Here is an 18427-nt window from a genome sequence, read left to right as displayed (position 1 = left end):
ATGAGGAGAATACTGCCTCTAACACCACTTTTATAAATATTAGATAAAGAAGATAAACTTGAGCATCTGGCACAATGACTATTACAAAGCAATGCTCAATCCACCATCTGTTTTCTTCCTACCCCCTCTCTACTAAATGTCAGAATCTCGCCTTTAGTCAGTCCCCTTCACTCAGTAGCGTGCTGGTTAACATTTAACAACTAGCTGTCCAGGAAGAAGAAAACCCAGTTTATAGCACTGGTTTGTAGCACTGGCTTATTTCTGTGCTGTAAATACTCATGCTAAGTAGTTGTAAAGATTCCCAAAAGTATTAAAAAGTGTTTAAAAAGAAAAAGACTAATTCAATCAAAACACATCCTCAATTTCAGTACAACTGTTCTTTCTGTTTGGTAAAGGAAGAAAGAATAAACATGACCAGTAACTACCAAATGCTTAAATTCAAACAGCAGACTACTTCTCCCACGTCACCTAGCTCGGTCAATAAAAAGAGGCCAGACAGAGGCACTTGCACATAAAATGTCCAACTAGAATATCATACTAATTGAATCCAAGGCAAGTAATCTTACTATCCTTAATAAATAAATTCAGGCAGTTATTTTATGACTATAGAAAAGGAAACAAATATTGCTGTTAATAAGTTATCTATTATAATTTTTATTATGTTTTATTAATCCAGCTTGTAAGCGAAGCCTCCATACCTTAAATTTACTTTACCTGCATTAATTAACATCTGCAAACATTCTACAGAGTTGTGATAAGCTGCTTCATGAATTGGCATCCATCCCCTGTTATCAGCAACATCGACACTTCGGCCCTTTTTGAGCAGTTTCCTTAAGGCTTTAACATTGCCTTCCCTGGCAGCAAGTCCAACCGTAGAGCACGTGTCCACATAAGCCTCTGTAAAATCCATTTGTTTGACCAGTCTACAAAACAAGGTAGAAGGATAATACTATAGTCAATAAAACAACACTTCACTCCTAGAGGTTAGCAGATCACAGTGGGCCTGTCTAGTATCTCTCACATGACTGCTGAAGAAGGGCCCACAATACAGAAAGTGACTACCATGCCACAGTCTGTGCTGGTGCCTAAACCAGGAAGTTTCTCTGTTTGGCACATTAGAATTCCTTGGAATGTTCCTGCTAAAAACATGAAGGGACTTTTAAGTGTTCTATCTTTCCTCCTCTGGAAATGTTTGAGCAGCAGGCTTCTGCTCCTGTTCATACCCCACCACAATGTACTCTTAGGTGCTCCATTGATGAGAGCACCTCTACTTAATCCCCAGTGTACACTACATTATGCAGAGATGACCATTCAACTACCAGCAATGCTCAGTCTCAATATATAGCCCTCTATAGGAAACAACTAAACCCAAAAAGTCCAGAAAAGCAGTGAAAGATAGGTGTCATTCTAGTCTTCCTGCACCTGCTGGTCCCTTCTAGAAGAGGTTAAACACTCAGGTTCTCTACACTTGACCAAATAGTCCTACTGACTGAACATATTGAAACCAACAGAGAACACCATAAAGAGATGAGCCCCACTTTCCTACCTAGCCCAGAAAGTTCTTAACAGAGTTCTTGCCTGCATCATCATCTCCCTCCAATGCTCACTTCAAGTTCCCCTCCAGTCAGAGTCCAGTATAGCTCTCACGTGACTCTCTCGAAGACACAATTTCTTGTTAGTGACTCTATGAAGCAGTTTGGATATGGAATACATATTTGATTACATAACCACTTAATTTTCTTAGATGTGATAATGGCATTACAATTATTAGGAAAATGTCCTTATTCTTTTTTTTTAGGGAACTTGTTCTAGGATGAATGTCCTTATTCTTATAAGACACATGTAGAGTATGTGGCAGTAAAATGTCATAACACATGCAACTTCAAATGTTTTCCATTTAAAAGTATAGAGTAAAAAGGAGGTAAAGCAACTGTGCAAAATGGTAATTATTGGATCTAGATGAAACGTATTGGTCATTACACTCTTTTTATCTAAGTTTTCTGTATATTTGAAATTTTTCAGAAAAGAAGGGTTAGCAAACATGTCGGGCAATTTGAAACTACAACTTAGAGAAAATAGGAAAAGACTTGCTTTTCGTTTGTTTGTTTGTTTGTTTGGAAGCAGCTTCCTGCTTATTTCTTTATAAGAAAGAAATAATACCCCTTGAATCGGAATGTTTTAGCATTCAAGACCATAGTATAAAAATCTTCAAGAAAGAACAATCGCTTGCTAAGGCTTCTGTTTTCACACAGAGACACAGCCATGATAGTCCAAGCGAGTTTCCTAAACAATATTTTGCAGCAAGAGCTCTAACGAGCAGATCTTCAAAAACTTTTAGGATCCCTGACGCCTTGGAGAAACTCAAGAAAGCTGTCGTTTCCCCTCAGAAAAGTGTACACCCCAAATTTTGTACACAAATTCAGCAGGTTCCCCAGCTCGTTTCCAAAGCCTTGACAGGGGCCCCAAGTTAAGAACATTTGCCTGCTCTTTTGTGAACAAGCCACTGATAATACTAAAGATGAATAAATTTGTGTAAAATGTAAGTATATAAACAATTCCCATTGAAATGACACACACTCTTTCACTTCCTGCTTTTATTTGAAAGGCAAAGGCATTCTTTTGAGGACATAAAATCATATATGGATTACATTCCTCCGGCTGCTGTTACATAGGCAAAAATCTAATTTCCAAAGCAGAACAAAACGTGTTTCTAGGTGCTGCCTGCGGTGCTGGTACACCGCCTCCGTATCTCGACACCACGAGCGACGACTCCTGCCCTTTTCTCCTTCCTCGCCCCCGTTAGAAATAAGTCCAGTTCCAATTTCAGAGCCAAATAGCACCAAAAAGCATTGTGGGTGTTGTAGTTTTCTGCACACGCGCACTAAAGGTAGGTTAGGGTGATTTACGGAGGCTGCAAAAGAATCCGTTGCTTACTACACCGAAGGTTAATGCCTCTTGACTCCCTAATCAAGGAAATAAAATAAAGCTGACTGAGACTCACTCGGAAAACCTTTCTGGATCCAAACTCCCAGTGAGCTTTGCGCCCCAAGTGGCCATCGCGCCTGCGCCCCGCGCAGCCGGTTACTCGCTTACCGGAGGCTGCAGTCTCCCGCGGCGCGGCGACAGCTAGGGTTCACCGTCGCCGTGGCAGAGGAGCCGCGAAAAGATGTGGGTTTTTGGTTACGGGTCCCTGATCTGGAAGGTGGATTTCCCCTATCAGGACAAGCTGGTCGGATACATCACAAACTACAGCAGGCGCTTCTGGCAGGGCAGCACGGACCACCGCGGGGTCCCCGGCAAGGTGAGGCGCCGGCCAGCTCCCCACACTTACTGCCCCCGGACCCCCGCTCCCCAACTCCACACACAGCACCCACACTCTAGGGAACCACACCTTAGCGCTTCACGGGGGCCAAGCACATGGCTTGGGGTAACACTTATTTCTGTAGATTTTTCCTGCCACCTGCCCGCCATCTCTAACCCAGACCGGCCACTCCTTCCGAAGCTGCTTAAGATGCCGGTGGTTAGTTTCTAGAGGCGGCGAGAAGCGCGGGCACAGGCACACGAGCTCGCGCCAGGCTGAGTGCGGAGAGGGGAAAAAAAAATCCCACTGGCGGGAAGATGAATTTTCATGTCACTACATAGTTGAAATAGTAAAATCAAGTTGCAAATTCAGCTTTTTAGCAATAAAACTTGTTAGCATTTCTGCGTTCTAGCCGACTTTCATGGGTTTGCGATTAAACGTACATGTTACTTATAGGATTTCTTTACATCTTGCAAAAGTTTTATTTTCTGACACCTAGGATTGCAGAACGAGTTTCCGAAATTTTCTCTAGTTATTGAGGAACTCACTTTGGTTTTCAGGTACTAGCGAAGTTAAATGAAGTTCTGGTTATATGAGTAACACAGTACCAAACTCATTACTATATCCAGCATTATTTTAATGTTACTTTCTTGATGCTTCTCATAATGTGAAATGTAAGTTCTTTGATCCACTTTTCAGTCGGTCATACAAAGGCATTAATATATGTATAGAGAATTAGCAGCAGCTCATTGCTTATGCAAATCAGCTTTGTACTGGCTACAAAACAACTAACCCATAAAGAAAACTAAGATTGAGGTAACTAATAATTTGGAAATTGGTCAAAGGAAAGGGGAAAAGATCAAGGCTCTAAAGTAGTTTGCACCTGCTCATAAAAGAGACACGGGATTAAAATCACGAAAAGAAGCTGAGTCTCAACTACAGTTGGTCAATTAAGAATTTGGCTTTTAAGTAGACTATACTGGCCTATTGGGACATTGGACACAATGACCTGAAAAGAGGCAAATGGCTTAAGGTAAATGCACATTTATAGAACAACAGAAATGTCATGGCCAAAGTATCTCCAAGAATGTTCTAAAACAATATTCAAGACATTAAAGAATTAAGCTAAATAAAATGGCTTCTGAGTTGTCAGTTTTGGCAGGGCCCAGTGGCTACGCCTGTGATCTCAACACTTTGGAAGTTTAAGCCACGAGAACTGCTTGAGGCCAGGAGTTTGAGAGTTGTCAGTTTTGATACGAATATTTAAAATTGCCAGTCTGAAAAGAAAAACTTTAGCCCAGCCTCCAATTATAATGGCCAAGTATTAAATATTTATGTGTATGGCTATAACAACATACTTTATTACTCTAGTCTTGACCAAAACGTACAGTGTATTACATAACACATTCAGATATGTATGCTGTCAGAACAGACTGATGATCAGAAATTGCCTAGTCAACACAACAGTCCGTGATTTTTTAAAAGGAGAAAGGAGCTGGGCCGGGCGCAGTGGTTCCCGCCTATAATCCCAGCACTTTAGGAGGCCAAGGCGGGTGGATCCCCTGAGGTCAGGAGTTCAAGGCGAGCCTGACCAACATGGAGAAACCCCGTCTCTACTAAAAATACAAAATTAGCTGGGCGTGGTGGTGCACGCCAGTAGTCCCGCCTACTCTGGAGGCTGAGGCAGGAGAATTACTTGTACCCGAATAAATCGGCAGAGGTTGCGGTGAGCCGAGATCGCACCACTGCACTCCAGCTTGAGCAACAAGAGTGAAACTCTGTCTCAAAAAAAAAAAAAAGGAGCTAAAAAAAAAGGTATTTCTGATCACCTAAGACTCACTGCACCTTAACACCATACTTAGTCCATAAGCTCTATTTATTTCATATGTTAGTTTGCATTCTAGAATGAGAATATAAGCTACTGGAACCAAGAATCAAGAGTTCCTCTTCTCCATAGCACACAGTAGGTATTCATAAATAACTTCTAATTAACTTTGAAATTGAAAATAATATGGCACTATCTACTTGACCCTCACCAATCAATATATGTATCCTCATTGTAGCATTATCTTAAAAAGAAAACAAGTCAGAAATCTAAATGTCCAAGAACACAGGAGTGTTTATAGTTCATCAATGACACAATATTATGCAACTATTAAAATGTATGAGAAGACTAACAGGAAAATTAAATGAGAAATCATAATCCAAAATCCCATGTTTTCCATGATTACGAATTATCTATATGAACAGATAAAGACTAGAAGGAAATAGCAACAAAGATGACACAAATGCCTGTATGATTTAGGCTATGTGCCAGACACTGGCCACACAAGTAGGTAAAATTGTGGCTTATGACTCAACATTCCCACGAATGATGTTAAGGTATCAGTACACATACAGCCTTTGTACTCTGTGGATGACTTTTATTTTAAAAAAAAGAAAAGCTTGCAGGCACTGATATGTGTCACCTTTGTGCCTTAAATTATGGAACATTCCAAGTCTGAACTTTCTCTAAGGCTTTCCATTTATAAACAAAGATTGTTTTATCAGTCTTTGAAATGGGAAAACAAATAAAACTTGTTTTGGCTTCATAATATATCATTTCAACCTCAAGCTGAATAGTAAAAAGTGAAAGTTTCCATAATATTGTTAACTGACCTGTGTTAAAACCAAAATGGGAAAATAAAATTGCCTAGAACACAAGTGATTGTTCCATATAAGAACTAAACGAATAGGCCAGTTCTAATACTGACCTTTCAGTAGGGCAAAGTAAAGTTCATTTAGGAATGTAAAAGGAATGCCTACCTTGAAGCACCATTACCATGTACAGAAACGTAAGAACCCTTCATAACTCAGAATTGTAAATCACTCAATCTCTAGCACTTAAAAACAGTCGTTCTTAAAGTATGAGCCCCAAAACAATTTCTGAAATCAGCGGGAAGTTGTTACAAATGCAAATTCTTAGACAGCTCCAGACCTACAGAATCAGAAACTCTGGATGTGTGGCCTCACAATGTGTTTGTCAAGCCCTCTAGGTCATTTTGATCTACACTAAAAGTTTGAAAGTCACTTCCCTATATATAGGAAAACACCCTTTATGTCTTTTTTTTTTTTTCTCTAATAAAACTATAGGTCGGGTGCAGTGGCTCAGGCCTGTAATCCAAGCACTTTGGGAGGCCAAGGCGGGTGGATTACTTAAGGTCGGGAGTTCCATACCAACCTGGCCAACATGGTGAAACCCCTGTCTCTACTAAAAATACAAAAATTAGCTGGGCATGGTGGCGGGCACGTGTAATCCCAGCTACTCGGGAGGCTGATGTGAGAGAATCGCTTAAACCCGGGAGTTGGAGTTTGCAGTGAGCCGAGATTGCACCATTGCACTCTAGCCTGGGCTTGTTCCTAAGGGAAAAATCAGAATATTTATAATTACTGCTTCCATTTGCCTTTCATTTTAGATGACCTTTAGTTACTGGTATGTTTTCCAATATATCCATGTAAAGTGAACATAATATACCTAATATGTATAAATTCATGGAAATCTTTTAGAAATAAGGCCAACACAGTCTCTAGATGAGGTAGGTTCTCTTAATTCACTTTAGCTTTATCATAAAAAATAACTATGCTTAACAAATAGTGCTTCTTATAAGCAAATATAGTTCATATATTCCATGTCAAAAATGTTGCTAATACTCAGCTACTTAATGAACTTTATTAATTCAGAAAAAAAATTTGTTTACCTTTTTCAAAACAGCCTGGAAGAGTTGTGACTCTTGTTGAAGATCCTGCGGTATGGTATAAATATTCTTTTTGTATAATTATAATTTTATAAAATGTTGAGATGTTTCTCAGTTTCAATTTGATTAACAATCATTACAGACAATTTGAACTACCCTAAGTTTAGAATTCTTCTCTGTATTTGTGGGGTTTTTTCGTGTTTGTGAAAAATGAGGCCAGTAAAAGTTAGAATGCAGAGTGCAAGGTAGACAACAATGTACATACAAATGGCATGTAGTTTTCGTTTTTGTGGGGTTTTTGTTGTTGTTGTTGTTGTTTTTTGAGACGGAGTCTCGCTCTCTCGCCCAGGCTGGAGTGCAGTGGCGCGATCTCGGCTCACTGCAAGCTCCGCCTCCCGGTCACGCCATTCTCCTGCCTCAGCCTCCCGAGTAGCTGGGACTACAAGTGCCTGCCACCGCGCCGGCTAATTTTTTGTATTTTTAGTAGAGACAGGGTTTCACCATGTTAGCCAGGATGCTCTCAATCTCCTGACCTCGTGATTCGCCCGCCTCATCCTCCCAAAGTGCTGGGATTACAGGCGTGAGCCACCGCACCTGGTCGTGGGTTTTTTTAAAAAACAAGTTTATTAACTAAGAATTTTGTGGTCCCCTTTGACATTAATGGAAATACTCCCCGGACAGCCAGACCACCACCAATAATTAAATGGAACCCTCAAAAGCTCTCTTCACTTTTGCTACGAGTCTCATTTTCAGCAGAAATCTAAGTGAGGAATTATTTTATTACTTAATTGTATCAATAGCACTTGTGTGTTGTGTTTTGTTTTTGTTTTTTTAAGTCCAGAAGTACATGTGCAGGATGTGCAAGTTTGTTACATAGGTAAACATGTGTCATGGGGGTTTATTGTACAGATGATTTAATCACCCAGGTATTAACATTAAGCCTAGTATTGATTAGTTGTTTTTCTAGATCTTCTCCCTGCTCCCATCCTCCGCCCTCCAGTAGACCCCAGTAGCACCTGTGATTTTAAAACTGGTTTGGAGCGCCAGAAAGTTTTATTTAACCAACAACCTCAGTTTCTTAAATATTTTCAATCATTTTATTGGGGTACAGATTCAGAATTTTATATTGTGAAATTAAATGTTTAACTTTGGAAAGAACTTTAACAAACAAAAATCAAGCAGTTAGTAATGGCAGATAAACAATGGTGTGGATTAGGAAATGCTTTCATAATTTATACTATGAAAAGCATTTATAAAAAAGACCTTCAAATTAGTAACTAATAACTCCTAATTAAACAGTTAATAAACAAATGGCACTTTGTTTCTAGAATTTTTTAATAACCAAGTGAAAGCCTCGTATTTTTCATTTCAGTCCCATTATTTAAAAAAAAAAAGATCAAATTAAAAAAAATTTTAAGATAAAATATCTTGCTGTGCCTATGATACAAAGAAATTATTCACAATGGAGATCTTAAAGTGCTTATTTCCTTTATTGTTTAGTATGTTCTTCTGTGTACTTCAAGTGAAGAAAAACTGTATTGACTGTTTTTTGGTTGGTTGGTTTGTTTCTGAGTCAGTCTCACTCCATCACCCAGGCTGGAGTTCAGTGGCGCGATCTCAGCTCACTGCCACCTCTGCCACCCAGGTTCAAGCCATTCTCCTGCCTCAGCCTCCCGAGTAGCTGGGATTACAAGTGCCTGCCACCGCACCTAATTTTTGTATTTTCAGTAAAGACGGGATTTCACCATCTTGGCCAGGCTGGTCTTGCACTCCTGACCTCGGGATCCACCCGCCTAGGCCCCCAAAGTGCTGGTATTACAGGTGTGAGCCACGGCTCCCGGCCCACTTTTAGGACTATACAAGATACGGCCAGGCATAGTGGTTGACGCCTGTAATCCCAGCACATTGGGAGGCCGAGGCAGGCAGATCACTTGAGGTCAGGAGTTCGAGACCAGCCTGGCCTATATGACAAAATCCCTTCTCTACTAAAAATACAAAATTAGCTGGTCATGGTGGTGCATTCCTGTAATCCCAGTCACTCAGGAGGCTGAGGCAGGAGAATTGCTTGAATCCGGGAGGCTGAGGTTGCAGTGAGCCAAGATCGTGCCACTACACCGCAGCCTGGGCAACAGATAAGACATCATCTCAAAAACAAACAGAAAAGAATATATGAGATACTTCTTAAATCACAACCTATCTTCATTTATTTTAATTAGCCTTATAAATACTACTGTATTCTTTTCATTTTTCAACAGGGATGTGTATGGGGTGTTGCTTACAGATTGCCAGTAGGAAAGGAAGAAGAAGTAAAAGCATACCTTGACTTCAGAGAGAAAGGAGGCTACAGAACCACAACGGTGATTTTTTATCCAAAAGATCCCACAACAAAACCATTCAGTGTGTTACTATATATTGGAACATGTGATAATCCTAATTATCTTGGTCCTGCACCTCTGGAAGACATTGCTGAACAAATTTTTAATGCAGCTGGTCCAAGTGGAAGAAATACAGAATATCTTTTTGAACTTGCAAATTCTATTAGGAACCTTGTGCCAGAAGAAGCAGATGAGCATCTTTTCGCTTTGGAAAAATTAGTAAAGGAACGTTTAGAAGAGAAACAGAACCTCAATTGCATATAAAGAACTAGTCATTGCCTTTTCTAAACAAGCAAAGCTTTTAGTCTTCGGAGAATTATCTTCAGTGCATGATGGCAATATGATTTGGAAATACGTTTACTTAAAGATCTTATTTTTAATGTAGTCAGGATATTATCTAAACTTGTATTTTAACTGGAAATGTCCTAAAACACATAATATTCAAAAGAATGGGATACAGTGAAAGAAAAATTCAAATTTTAATAACATAAAGATTTCCTAACTTTATGCTATTGAACACTTACTCATTAGAAGTGAGTTATTTAGAAAAATACAGTGAAGGACTCAGTTCAGTCTTGTTTTTATCAGAGTAACAATAATCCTGTTTCATATCCTAATACTATGTTGAAGTTCTAAAGAATTAAACCAAAAGTCCAATAAATATAAGGTTATGCCTTCAATATATTCCTATACAATTCTGTAACCGTGGTTTAAAATATACAAGCTTAAAATAACGTGATTAGAAATACACAATAATATGAACAGTATTTCAGCCTTAATTGTGAATTTCCTTGTTATTCAGGTATTAAATGAAACCCTTTCAGTTTTACGCCAAAAATTGGCTTTTTTTAAATATAAAAATTTCCTTGGAAGTATAATGTACTGTACCTCTTTTTTAAATAAAGGCATTTTACTATATGGAAGGTAAAAAGCATAAATTACATTATACAAATCGTGATCACTAATGATGTGGTCTGTCACTCACTTTGTATTAATCTTATACCAAAACTGAAAAAGATGGGTTTTCTCATAATACAAATTAATGGCATATATAATGAAAATTTAGTTTTTAAAACAGCTTTTGGAATTCTTTGTCTCTCTCTCTGTCTGTGTCACTCTCTCGATGTATGTGCGTGTGTGTGTGTATTTTTTTTTTTTCTTTGCAGCCTGCAGTCTGGCCGTTCCACAGACTGGAAAGTGTAACCTCTGGCAGAAGCCTGTAAGAACAGGCACTTCCTGGAATTATAATTTTGTTTTGTTTTTTGAGACCAAGTATCACTCTGTTGCCTAGGCTGGAGTGCAGTGGTGCCAGTCTCAGCTCACTGCAGCCTCCACTTCCCAGGTTCAAGGGATTCTCCTGCCTCAGCCTCCCGGGTAGCTGGGATTACAGGCACGTGCCACCACACCCAACTAATTATATTTTTAGTAGAGACGGGGTTTCACCATGTTGGCCAAGCTGGTCTCAAACTCCTAACCTCAGGTGATCCACTCACCTCAGCCTCCCAAAGTGCTGGGATTACAGGTGTGAGCCAACATGCCCGGCCTATAATTTTTTATTTGTATAAATTTATGGGCTACAAGTGCCATTTTGTTACATGCATAGATTGTATTTTTTTAAGAAGTAGCATTACCTGATTATTTGTACATAACTTTTTTTTCCTTTATCTTGTCACCTAAAGAAGAGTATCAATTGGGTGTATGCTGCTACTCAACTAGGAAACAAATTATTAACTCACATAGAATTAACTTTGATTCAAACTATTCAGGTTATTCCTGATTATAGGTTATTTCTTTCTCAATAGGATATATAAAGTCTCTCTAGAATCTTTCACCATAAAAACTTCAGTATAAAACTAAATGTAATATGATACTTACTAAAGCTCCTTAAACCCAGTCATGATTAATAATTAGTACAGAAGTTTTTCACATAAAACTGTCCTACATGTCCTTTTCATGTTTTCCTGTTTAGTATCTTAGTAATTTACTCAGCTACATAACTACTTTAAATATCTTCCAACATTTTAAATATTAGTTTTCCAGAAGGCATTTAACTTGTCCTGTAAAACAGAAAGGGTGATAAATGTATTAATGAATATCTCATAAGGATGTGCTAGGCACTTTACATATGGAGGCATATGTCCTCATTTTTTGGGTAATTCCTCTAGCTTGTTTCCATTGTAACTTGCACTCAGTTATGCATCTAACATGGCTAAAATCCAGGTTGCTCTGACTTTGGAGCACAGGATTCTTCTATGATATGTCTTTAAAAACCCATATGGACTTAACTTTTCTTACTACCCTGCTTGTTTTTTCAGAAGGTAAACAAGATTAATGATTAAACCAGATTAGTGATTAATTTCATGTGTATAATGAAATAGTATGTAACTGGTTACATAAAGATGGTTGAGTTAATTTTGACAGATGTGTATATATTCCCACAAATATAATGAGCCTATCTAAGACTGACATGCTCAGAATCATGTTAGTCAATGCAGAGATCTAGTTTTTCATTTTACAAAGTCCAAAGGAGTACGTGACTCCCCAAAGTCAATACCACTTAATAACTAGCTTACAAAATATCAAGAGGGAGGGATTACTTTGGGATCCCCATTTATACATCTTTCTAGGTTTTCCATTAGAAGTTAAACTAGAAGATTTGTGAATATACACGTGGTACACCATCATCACTTACAGGGAGATTGTGTTCTAACAGCCCAGGGAAGGGATATTCATTTTCGTTAGGATGGGGAGAAACCTGACTGAAATGGAGAAGTTAAATTCCATTATCAGAAGCTGGGGTTTGCAGCCTCCAAGCTAGGAAGAAACAGAACTCTGGTGCCAAATTACTTACGTATTTTCGTTTTCTTAGCAAAGCTCAAGTCTCTCTTTACAGCCCTCAGATCTCACTTTCAAAACATTTTCTCTCCTTCTGCCCTAATTACATGTAACACAAAACTCAGATTCTCATTCCTCACAATAGAAATATTAGGGAGGTGTTCAGTTTTAGAAATTCAAGAAAAGAGTGTGAACCCTACATTTAGAAAAGAAACTAAAATTTCCTTTTAAATCTCAGATTAAATTTTTAGAAGTTAGTCTTTGTACTCCTACACTATTATAATACTTTTTCCCACTCCCAAACAATACATTCATAAGAACTGTAAGCATCTAAATGCCACTATCTCCATATGTAAAGTTATCATTTAGGGAAACAAAGATTATGATGATGTCAACTCTGAATATTTAAAAGCATGAACATGACTCATTTCATTATGACTGACTTTAAAAGTTTGATCATTGTCTTTTAATATATATTCATCTTGAATGGCAAAATTTTTAATTTTCTAATCAAGTACCTGAAATGTATATTATTATACATCTTTAAAGTGCCTATTTACTTTTAATATATGTAAAACATTATACAATGACTGATATACTTAATAAATATTATTTCAAATATATCACATATTCAGAGTATCACATATTCAGAGTATCATGGGTTCAGTGTCTCTTCAAGACTCCTAATGATTACAATCATGCCAGAACCATATTTGATCTATTAGATATTTTTCAAACATTTTCCAGTCAACATTTCACTATATTAGATTTCTCTTTTCCACAGATAAATCTTGTTTTTAAATTACAAATTCAGAGAATACTCTCTCAATGAGTAAGTACATATCCTTACATCCTGGGTAGTTGTGAATATCAATGTAAGCATCATATTTGTAATTTACCATCTCCGGTTCTTTCTTTCCAGGCAATTAGATGATAAATGTGCTTTAAAAGTCTCTTTCATCACATCATGTTAAAACTTACCTATCAAATGTTCCTGTTATGCCTATCTTTTTTCAGGAAAAATATTGACTGCATTCTCTAGTAATTTATTCAGCTTTTAGCAATCTATTTTTATGGATTTCTAAAACCTTGAATTTGGCCAGTGTAGTGGCTCACACCTATAATCATAGTACTTTGGGATGCTGTGAAGGGAGGATCACTTCAGGCTAGGAACTAGAGACCAGCCAGAGCAACAGAACAGCACCCTGTCTCTATAAAAAAATTTAAAAATTAGCCGGGTGTAGTGGCATGCACCTGTAGGCCCAGCTACTCAAAAGGCTGAGGCAGGAGTATTGCCTGAACCCAGGAGTTCGAGGCTGCAGTGAGCCATGATCACACCACTGCAGTCCAGGCTGGGCAACAGAGCAAGATCCTGTCTCAAAAAACTAAAATAAAACCTTGAATTCACTCTAAGCATATATTACACACGCAAAGATTTTGTAATCCTGTGGCTACTATGTCAAAGAATTTTAACTCTTCCTAAGACAACTACAGTACTAAAATTTTTATTCTGTATGTCAAATTTATATGATGAAAATTAGCTTTATTGGATTTCAGGGGTTTTTTCAGTTCATTTTACCTTTCTAAAATAGTATATTTCAATTTCATTTTCTTGATTGTTTTACTTAACTGTACTGAGCCTCCTTCTCTTTATAAATGGTTCACCCACACATGTACACACACTGTAACTGGAAAAACTACCACTAATCCTACAGTTTCTTGTGTTCTTCCAGCTTTCTTATTCTTCACAGAAATTTTTTAACTACACAGTGCTTCACTTCCTTATCAACTCATCTTAATCCCTTTCCAATTCAACTTTACTCTGCCAAACCACTCAATCATTGTAGTATCAAGTCTTCAATGACCACTTCCTCATTGAACCCAAAGATTTCAATTTTCATGCTACTCTGGTGCATCAGACACTAGTGAGCAGACACTAGTGATCAAGTATCCCATGTCACTAAAGCCAAAGACAAAAACATTTCATTGTGCTTCCAATTACAACTCATACACTATTCTTTATCAGATACACAAACTCATCAAATCTTATGCTTCAGTTTTACTCGGACAGCTTCCAATCTCCAGCCTACTCTCTCAACCTCTTCATATGTCTGTTACATGAAGGCATCTCCAGTTGTGCTACACACAAGCATGGAAACTTATTGTACTAAAGCCAGTACTCATCTCCTCTCCCAACTAGAAAATTTGGTCCCACATTACCTCCCTGCACATAATACACATTAAATGGTGAACATACTTAGTACAGGAAAAAACCAAACAGGTTTATGATACTCGCATCAATTTATAAGCTTTTGGAGAAAATAGATGGTATTTTCACAATATATACAAAATGTGTTTGTGCCTTTTTAATATTAAATTTTACCCTTTGTTTTACTAAAAACAATATATATATAATTTTTTTTTAAAGTATAAGCAATCTTGGCTAGGTGTGGTGGCTCACGCCTGTAATCCCAGCACTTTGGGAGACCAAGGCGGGTGGCTCACCTGAGGTCAGGAGTTCGAGACCAGCCTGACCAATATGGTGAAACCCCATCTCTACTAAAAATATAAAAAAATTAGCCAGGCATGGTGGCGGGCACCTGAAGTCCCAGCTACTTAGGAGGCTAAGTCAGGATAATGGTTTGAACCCAGGAGGAAGAGGCTGCAGTGAGCCAAGATCACGCCACTGCATTCCAGCCTGGGCAACAGAGTGGGATTCTTGTCTCAAAAAAAAAAAAAAGTGTAAGCAATCTTTAATTGGAAGGCCATTAGGCTAAGATGGGTTCCTATGTAAGCAAACTGAAGCCCAATGTAAACAGTAAAACAAAACTTAATCTTTGCTTTTTATTTTTTAATTATCAACTGACTATAGTTTCATATTTATGGGGTACAAAGTGATGATTTATGAATATAATGTGGAATAATTAAATCAATCTAATTAACATATCCATCACCGCAAATATTTATTTTTTGTAGTGAAAACTTTTGAAATTTATTCTTAGTAAGTATAAAGTGTACATTATCAGTCACTATATTCACCATACTGTGCAACATATCTCAAAGAAAAAAATTCCTCCCCTTTGACTTTCATCTCCCCATTCCCCCATGCCTTCCCCCTACCCCGTAACCACTGTTCTACTCTCTGTTTCTTTTAGTTCAAGAGTTTTAGATTAAATATATAAGTAAGCACATACGGTGTTTATCTGCCTGTACTTGGCTTATCTCATTTTGCTTAAAGTTCTCCAATCCATCCATGTTGTCACAAATGACAAAATTTCTTTCATTTTTAAGGCTGACTAGTACTCCACAGAGTATGTATGCCACATATTTCTTTATCCATTCATCTGTCAAAGGACACTTAGGTTGATTCCATGTCTTGGCTATCGTGATTAATGCTGCAATGAACATGGGAATGCAGATATCTCTTCAACATATTGATTTCCAATCTTTTAGGTAAATACCCAGAAGATGGATTGCTGGATCATATGGTAATTCTATTTTTAGGTTTTTGAGGAACCTCCATTGTTTTCCATAATGGCTGTACTAATTTACACTGCCATTAACAGTGTACAAAGTTTCCCCTTTCTCCATATCCTCACCAACACTTATCTTTCATCTGTTTGATAACAGTCATTCTGACACGTATTGGGGTGACATCTCATTGTGGTTTTAATTTGCATTTCCCTGATGATTAGTAATGTTGAGCATCTTTTCATGTATCTGTTGGCCATTTGTATGTCTTCTTTTGAGAAATGTCTATACAGGTTCCTTGCCCATTTTTTAATTGGATTATTTGTATTCTTTCTATAGAATTATTTGAGTTCCTTTTATATTCTGAATTTTAACCCCTTATCATATGTATGGCTTGCAAATATTTCCTCCCAATCCATAGGATGTTACAACTTAATTTTAATCAGAAACCAACAACTATTCTCTAATGAGCAACTTTCTGCCAGATTGTACCCAAATAAGACAAACAAGTAGCTATGACAATCAAGTAATTTTTTTTTTTTCAGACAGGGTCTCACTCTGTTGCCCAGGCTGGAGTGCAGTGGCACAATCACAGCTCACTGCAGCCTCAACCTCCCAGGCTCAAGCAATCCTCCCACCTCAGCCTCCCAAGTAGCTGGGACTACTGGCATGTGCCACCATGCCTGGCTAATTTTTGCATTCTTTGTAGAGATGGAGTTTCACCATGTTGCCCAGGCTGGTCTTGAACTCCTGATCTCAAGTGATCCGCCTACCTCAGCTTCCCAAAATGCTGGGATTACAGGTGTAAGCCACCATGCCCAGTCCAATCAAGTAATTTCTTTACTTCACTTCCATATTCAGCCTGCAAAGGTCTGCTGCTTACACTATTAAAACAGAGCTCCCTGAATTTCTTCTAGTTTTGGGTGCTGCCTCATTCATTAATCCTTTAACACAAAAATAAATTCTGTCTTCAGACAAAATTCATTTTGTCTAAAGTTTTTCTTTTAACAAAGTCAAAATGAAGTTACCAAGGAAGCCCTGAAGCCTTTTTGTGATAAAGCTTAAAAGGTTACATGATAGTAAAAGGTTACATGCTGAAAGATTCTCAACTAAAGAGTCTTATCATAAGTCAAGAGCCAGAGTTTCTTACATATTCTTCTTGTTTCTAATCTCTTTTCCTCTTTCCAATAGATGCTCTACTCTGCACTCATAATTACTTTCCTAAAATATGGAACTAAGGTCAGTAATCAAAAATCCCTTCCTACTGCATATAAAATAAATTCAAATCCTTTAATCTGGCATTCAACTATTTGCAATCTGGTCAATCTGGTGGTGTCAGTGTATTTGTCAAATTTCACTTCCCACTGATGTACTCCCCTGCCCCTCGCGCTCCAATCACACCACCCTCCTCATTCCTTAAGACCTAGCTCAAATGAGAGAACTAATGATAGGGGGCAAGCAATGACTATGCACTGAGACCACCAAAATAACTAAGATAGTCCCCAGCTATCAAGAATCATATTTGGTGGAGAAACAAACAAGGCTGGGCACAGTGGCTCACGCCTATAATCCCAGCACTTTGGGAGGCCAAGGCGGGCGGATCACAAGGTCAGGAGATTGAGACCATCCTTGCTATCACGGTGAAACCCCGTCTCTACTAAAAATACAAAAAATTAGCCGGGCGAGGTGGCGGGTGCCTGTAGTCCCCAGCTACTCGGGAGACTGAGGCAGGAGAATGGTGTGAACCCGGGAGGCGGAGCTTGCAGTGAGCCAAGATGGCACCACTGCACTCCAGCCTGGGCGACAAAGCGAGACTCTCCATCTCAAACAAACAAACAAACAAACAAATCTATGTTATTTAATATAAAAGATGTGATATAAAATACAAGCAGAGGGATGGGTATGGTGCTTGTGCCTGTAATATCAGCAATTTGGGAGGCCAAAGCAAGGGAATCACTTGAAGTCAGTAGTTTGAGACCAGCCTGGGCAACACAGTGAGACCACGTCTCCACAAAAATGTAAAAATTAGCTGGGCATAGTGGCACATGTCTGCAGTCCTAGCTACTTTGGAGAATGAAGCAGAAGGATCTCTTGAGTCCAGAAGTTCAAGGCTGCAGTGAGCTATCATAATGCCCCTGCATTTCAGCCTGAGCAACATTGTTGCGGGAAGTCAGGGACCCGGAACGGAGGGACCGGCTGAAGCCATGGCAGGAGAACATAATTGTGAAGATTTCATGGACATTTATTAGTTCCCCAAATTAATACTTTTATAATTTCTTATGCCTGCCTTTACTGCAATCTCTGAACATAAATTGTGAAAATTTCAAGGACACTTATCACTTCCCCAATCAATACTCTTGTGATTTCCTATGCCTGTCTTTAATCTCTTAATCCTATCATCTTCGTAAGCTGAGGAGGATGTATGTCACCTCGGGACCCTGTGACGATTGTATTAACTGCACAAATTGTTTGTATAGCATGTGTGTTTGAACAATATGAAATCTGGGCACCTTGAAAAAAGAACAGGGTAACAGCAATATTCAGGGAACAAAGGAGATAACTTCGAACTCTGACTGCGAGTGAGCCGGGCGAAAAAGAGCCATATTTCTCTTCTTTCAAAAGCAGATAGGAGAAATATCGCTGAATTCTTTTTCTCAGCAAGGAACATCCCTGAGAAAAAGGATGTGTCCCTGAGGGGAGGCCTCTAAAAT

General features: G+C 38.4%; 2 protein-coding genes across 12 annotated transcripts in view; one reads left to right on the top strand and one right to left on the bottom strand.

Moving 5' to 3' along the window:
• The window catches only part of ASB3 (ankyrin repeat and SOCS box containing 3), a 122332-nt gene that overhangs the window by 95676 nt on the left and 8229 nt on the right, over nucleotides 1–18427 (bottom strand). For 3 of the 8 annotated variants that reach the window (XM_033175719.1, XM_033175720.1, XM_033175718.1), the window contains exon 2: nucleotides 715–923. The exons of 1 other annotated variant lie outside the window; for it this stretch is intronic. In XM_033175719.1, coding sequence (XP_033031610.1) covers nucleotides 715–910 — 196 coding nt within the window. In that variant the 5' untranslated portion in view covers nucleotides 911–923. Of the gene's footprint in view, nucleotides 1–698; nucleotides 924–3391; nucleotides 3512–18427 lie in introns of those variants that run through there. 4 more of the 8 variants (XM_033175716.1, XM_033175717.1, XM_033175723.1 and 1 more) reach the window with 3 other exon arrangements.
• CHAC2 (ChaC glutathione specific gamma-glutamylcyclotransferase 2) lies at nucleotides 3063–10487 on the top strand. 4 transcript variants are annotated; one of them, XM_033175733.1, is made up of 4 exons: nucleotides 3191–3301; nucleotides 5194–5264; nucleotides 7053–7093; nucleotides 9291–10487. In XM_033175733.1, exons 3-4 carry the CDS (start codon nucleotides 7091–7093, stop codon nucleotides 9672–9674), a joined length of 387 nt encoding a protein of 128 aa, XP_033031624.1. In that variant the 5' UTR covers nucleotides 3191–3301; nucleotides 5194–5264; nucleotides 7053–7090; the 3' UTR covers nucleotides 9675–10487. The 4 variants fall into 4 exon arrangements, with proteins under 4 accessions (XP_033031621.1, XP_033031622.1, XP_033031623.1 ...); XM_033175730.1 differs by lacking the exon at nucleotides 5194–5264 and having other exon boundaries at nucleotides 3063–3301; nucleotides 7053–7088; XM_033175732.1 differs by lacking the exon at nucleotides 5194–5264 and having other exon boundaries at nucleotides 3098–3301.

Source organism: Trachypithecus francoisi, unplaced genomic scaffold (genome assembly GCF_009764315.1).
Source record: "Trachypithecus francoisi isolate TF-2019V2 unplaced genomic scaffold, Tfra_2.0 Lachesis_group17, whole genome shotgun sequence".
Lineage (NCBI taxonomy): Eukaryota > Metazoa > Chordata > Mammalia > Primates > Cercopithecidae > Trachypithecus > Trachypithecus francoisi.
This window is presented reverse-complemented; position numbering and strand designations above follow the sequence as displayed.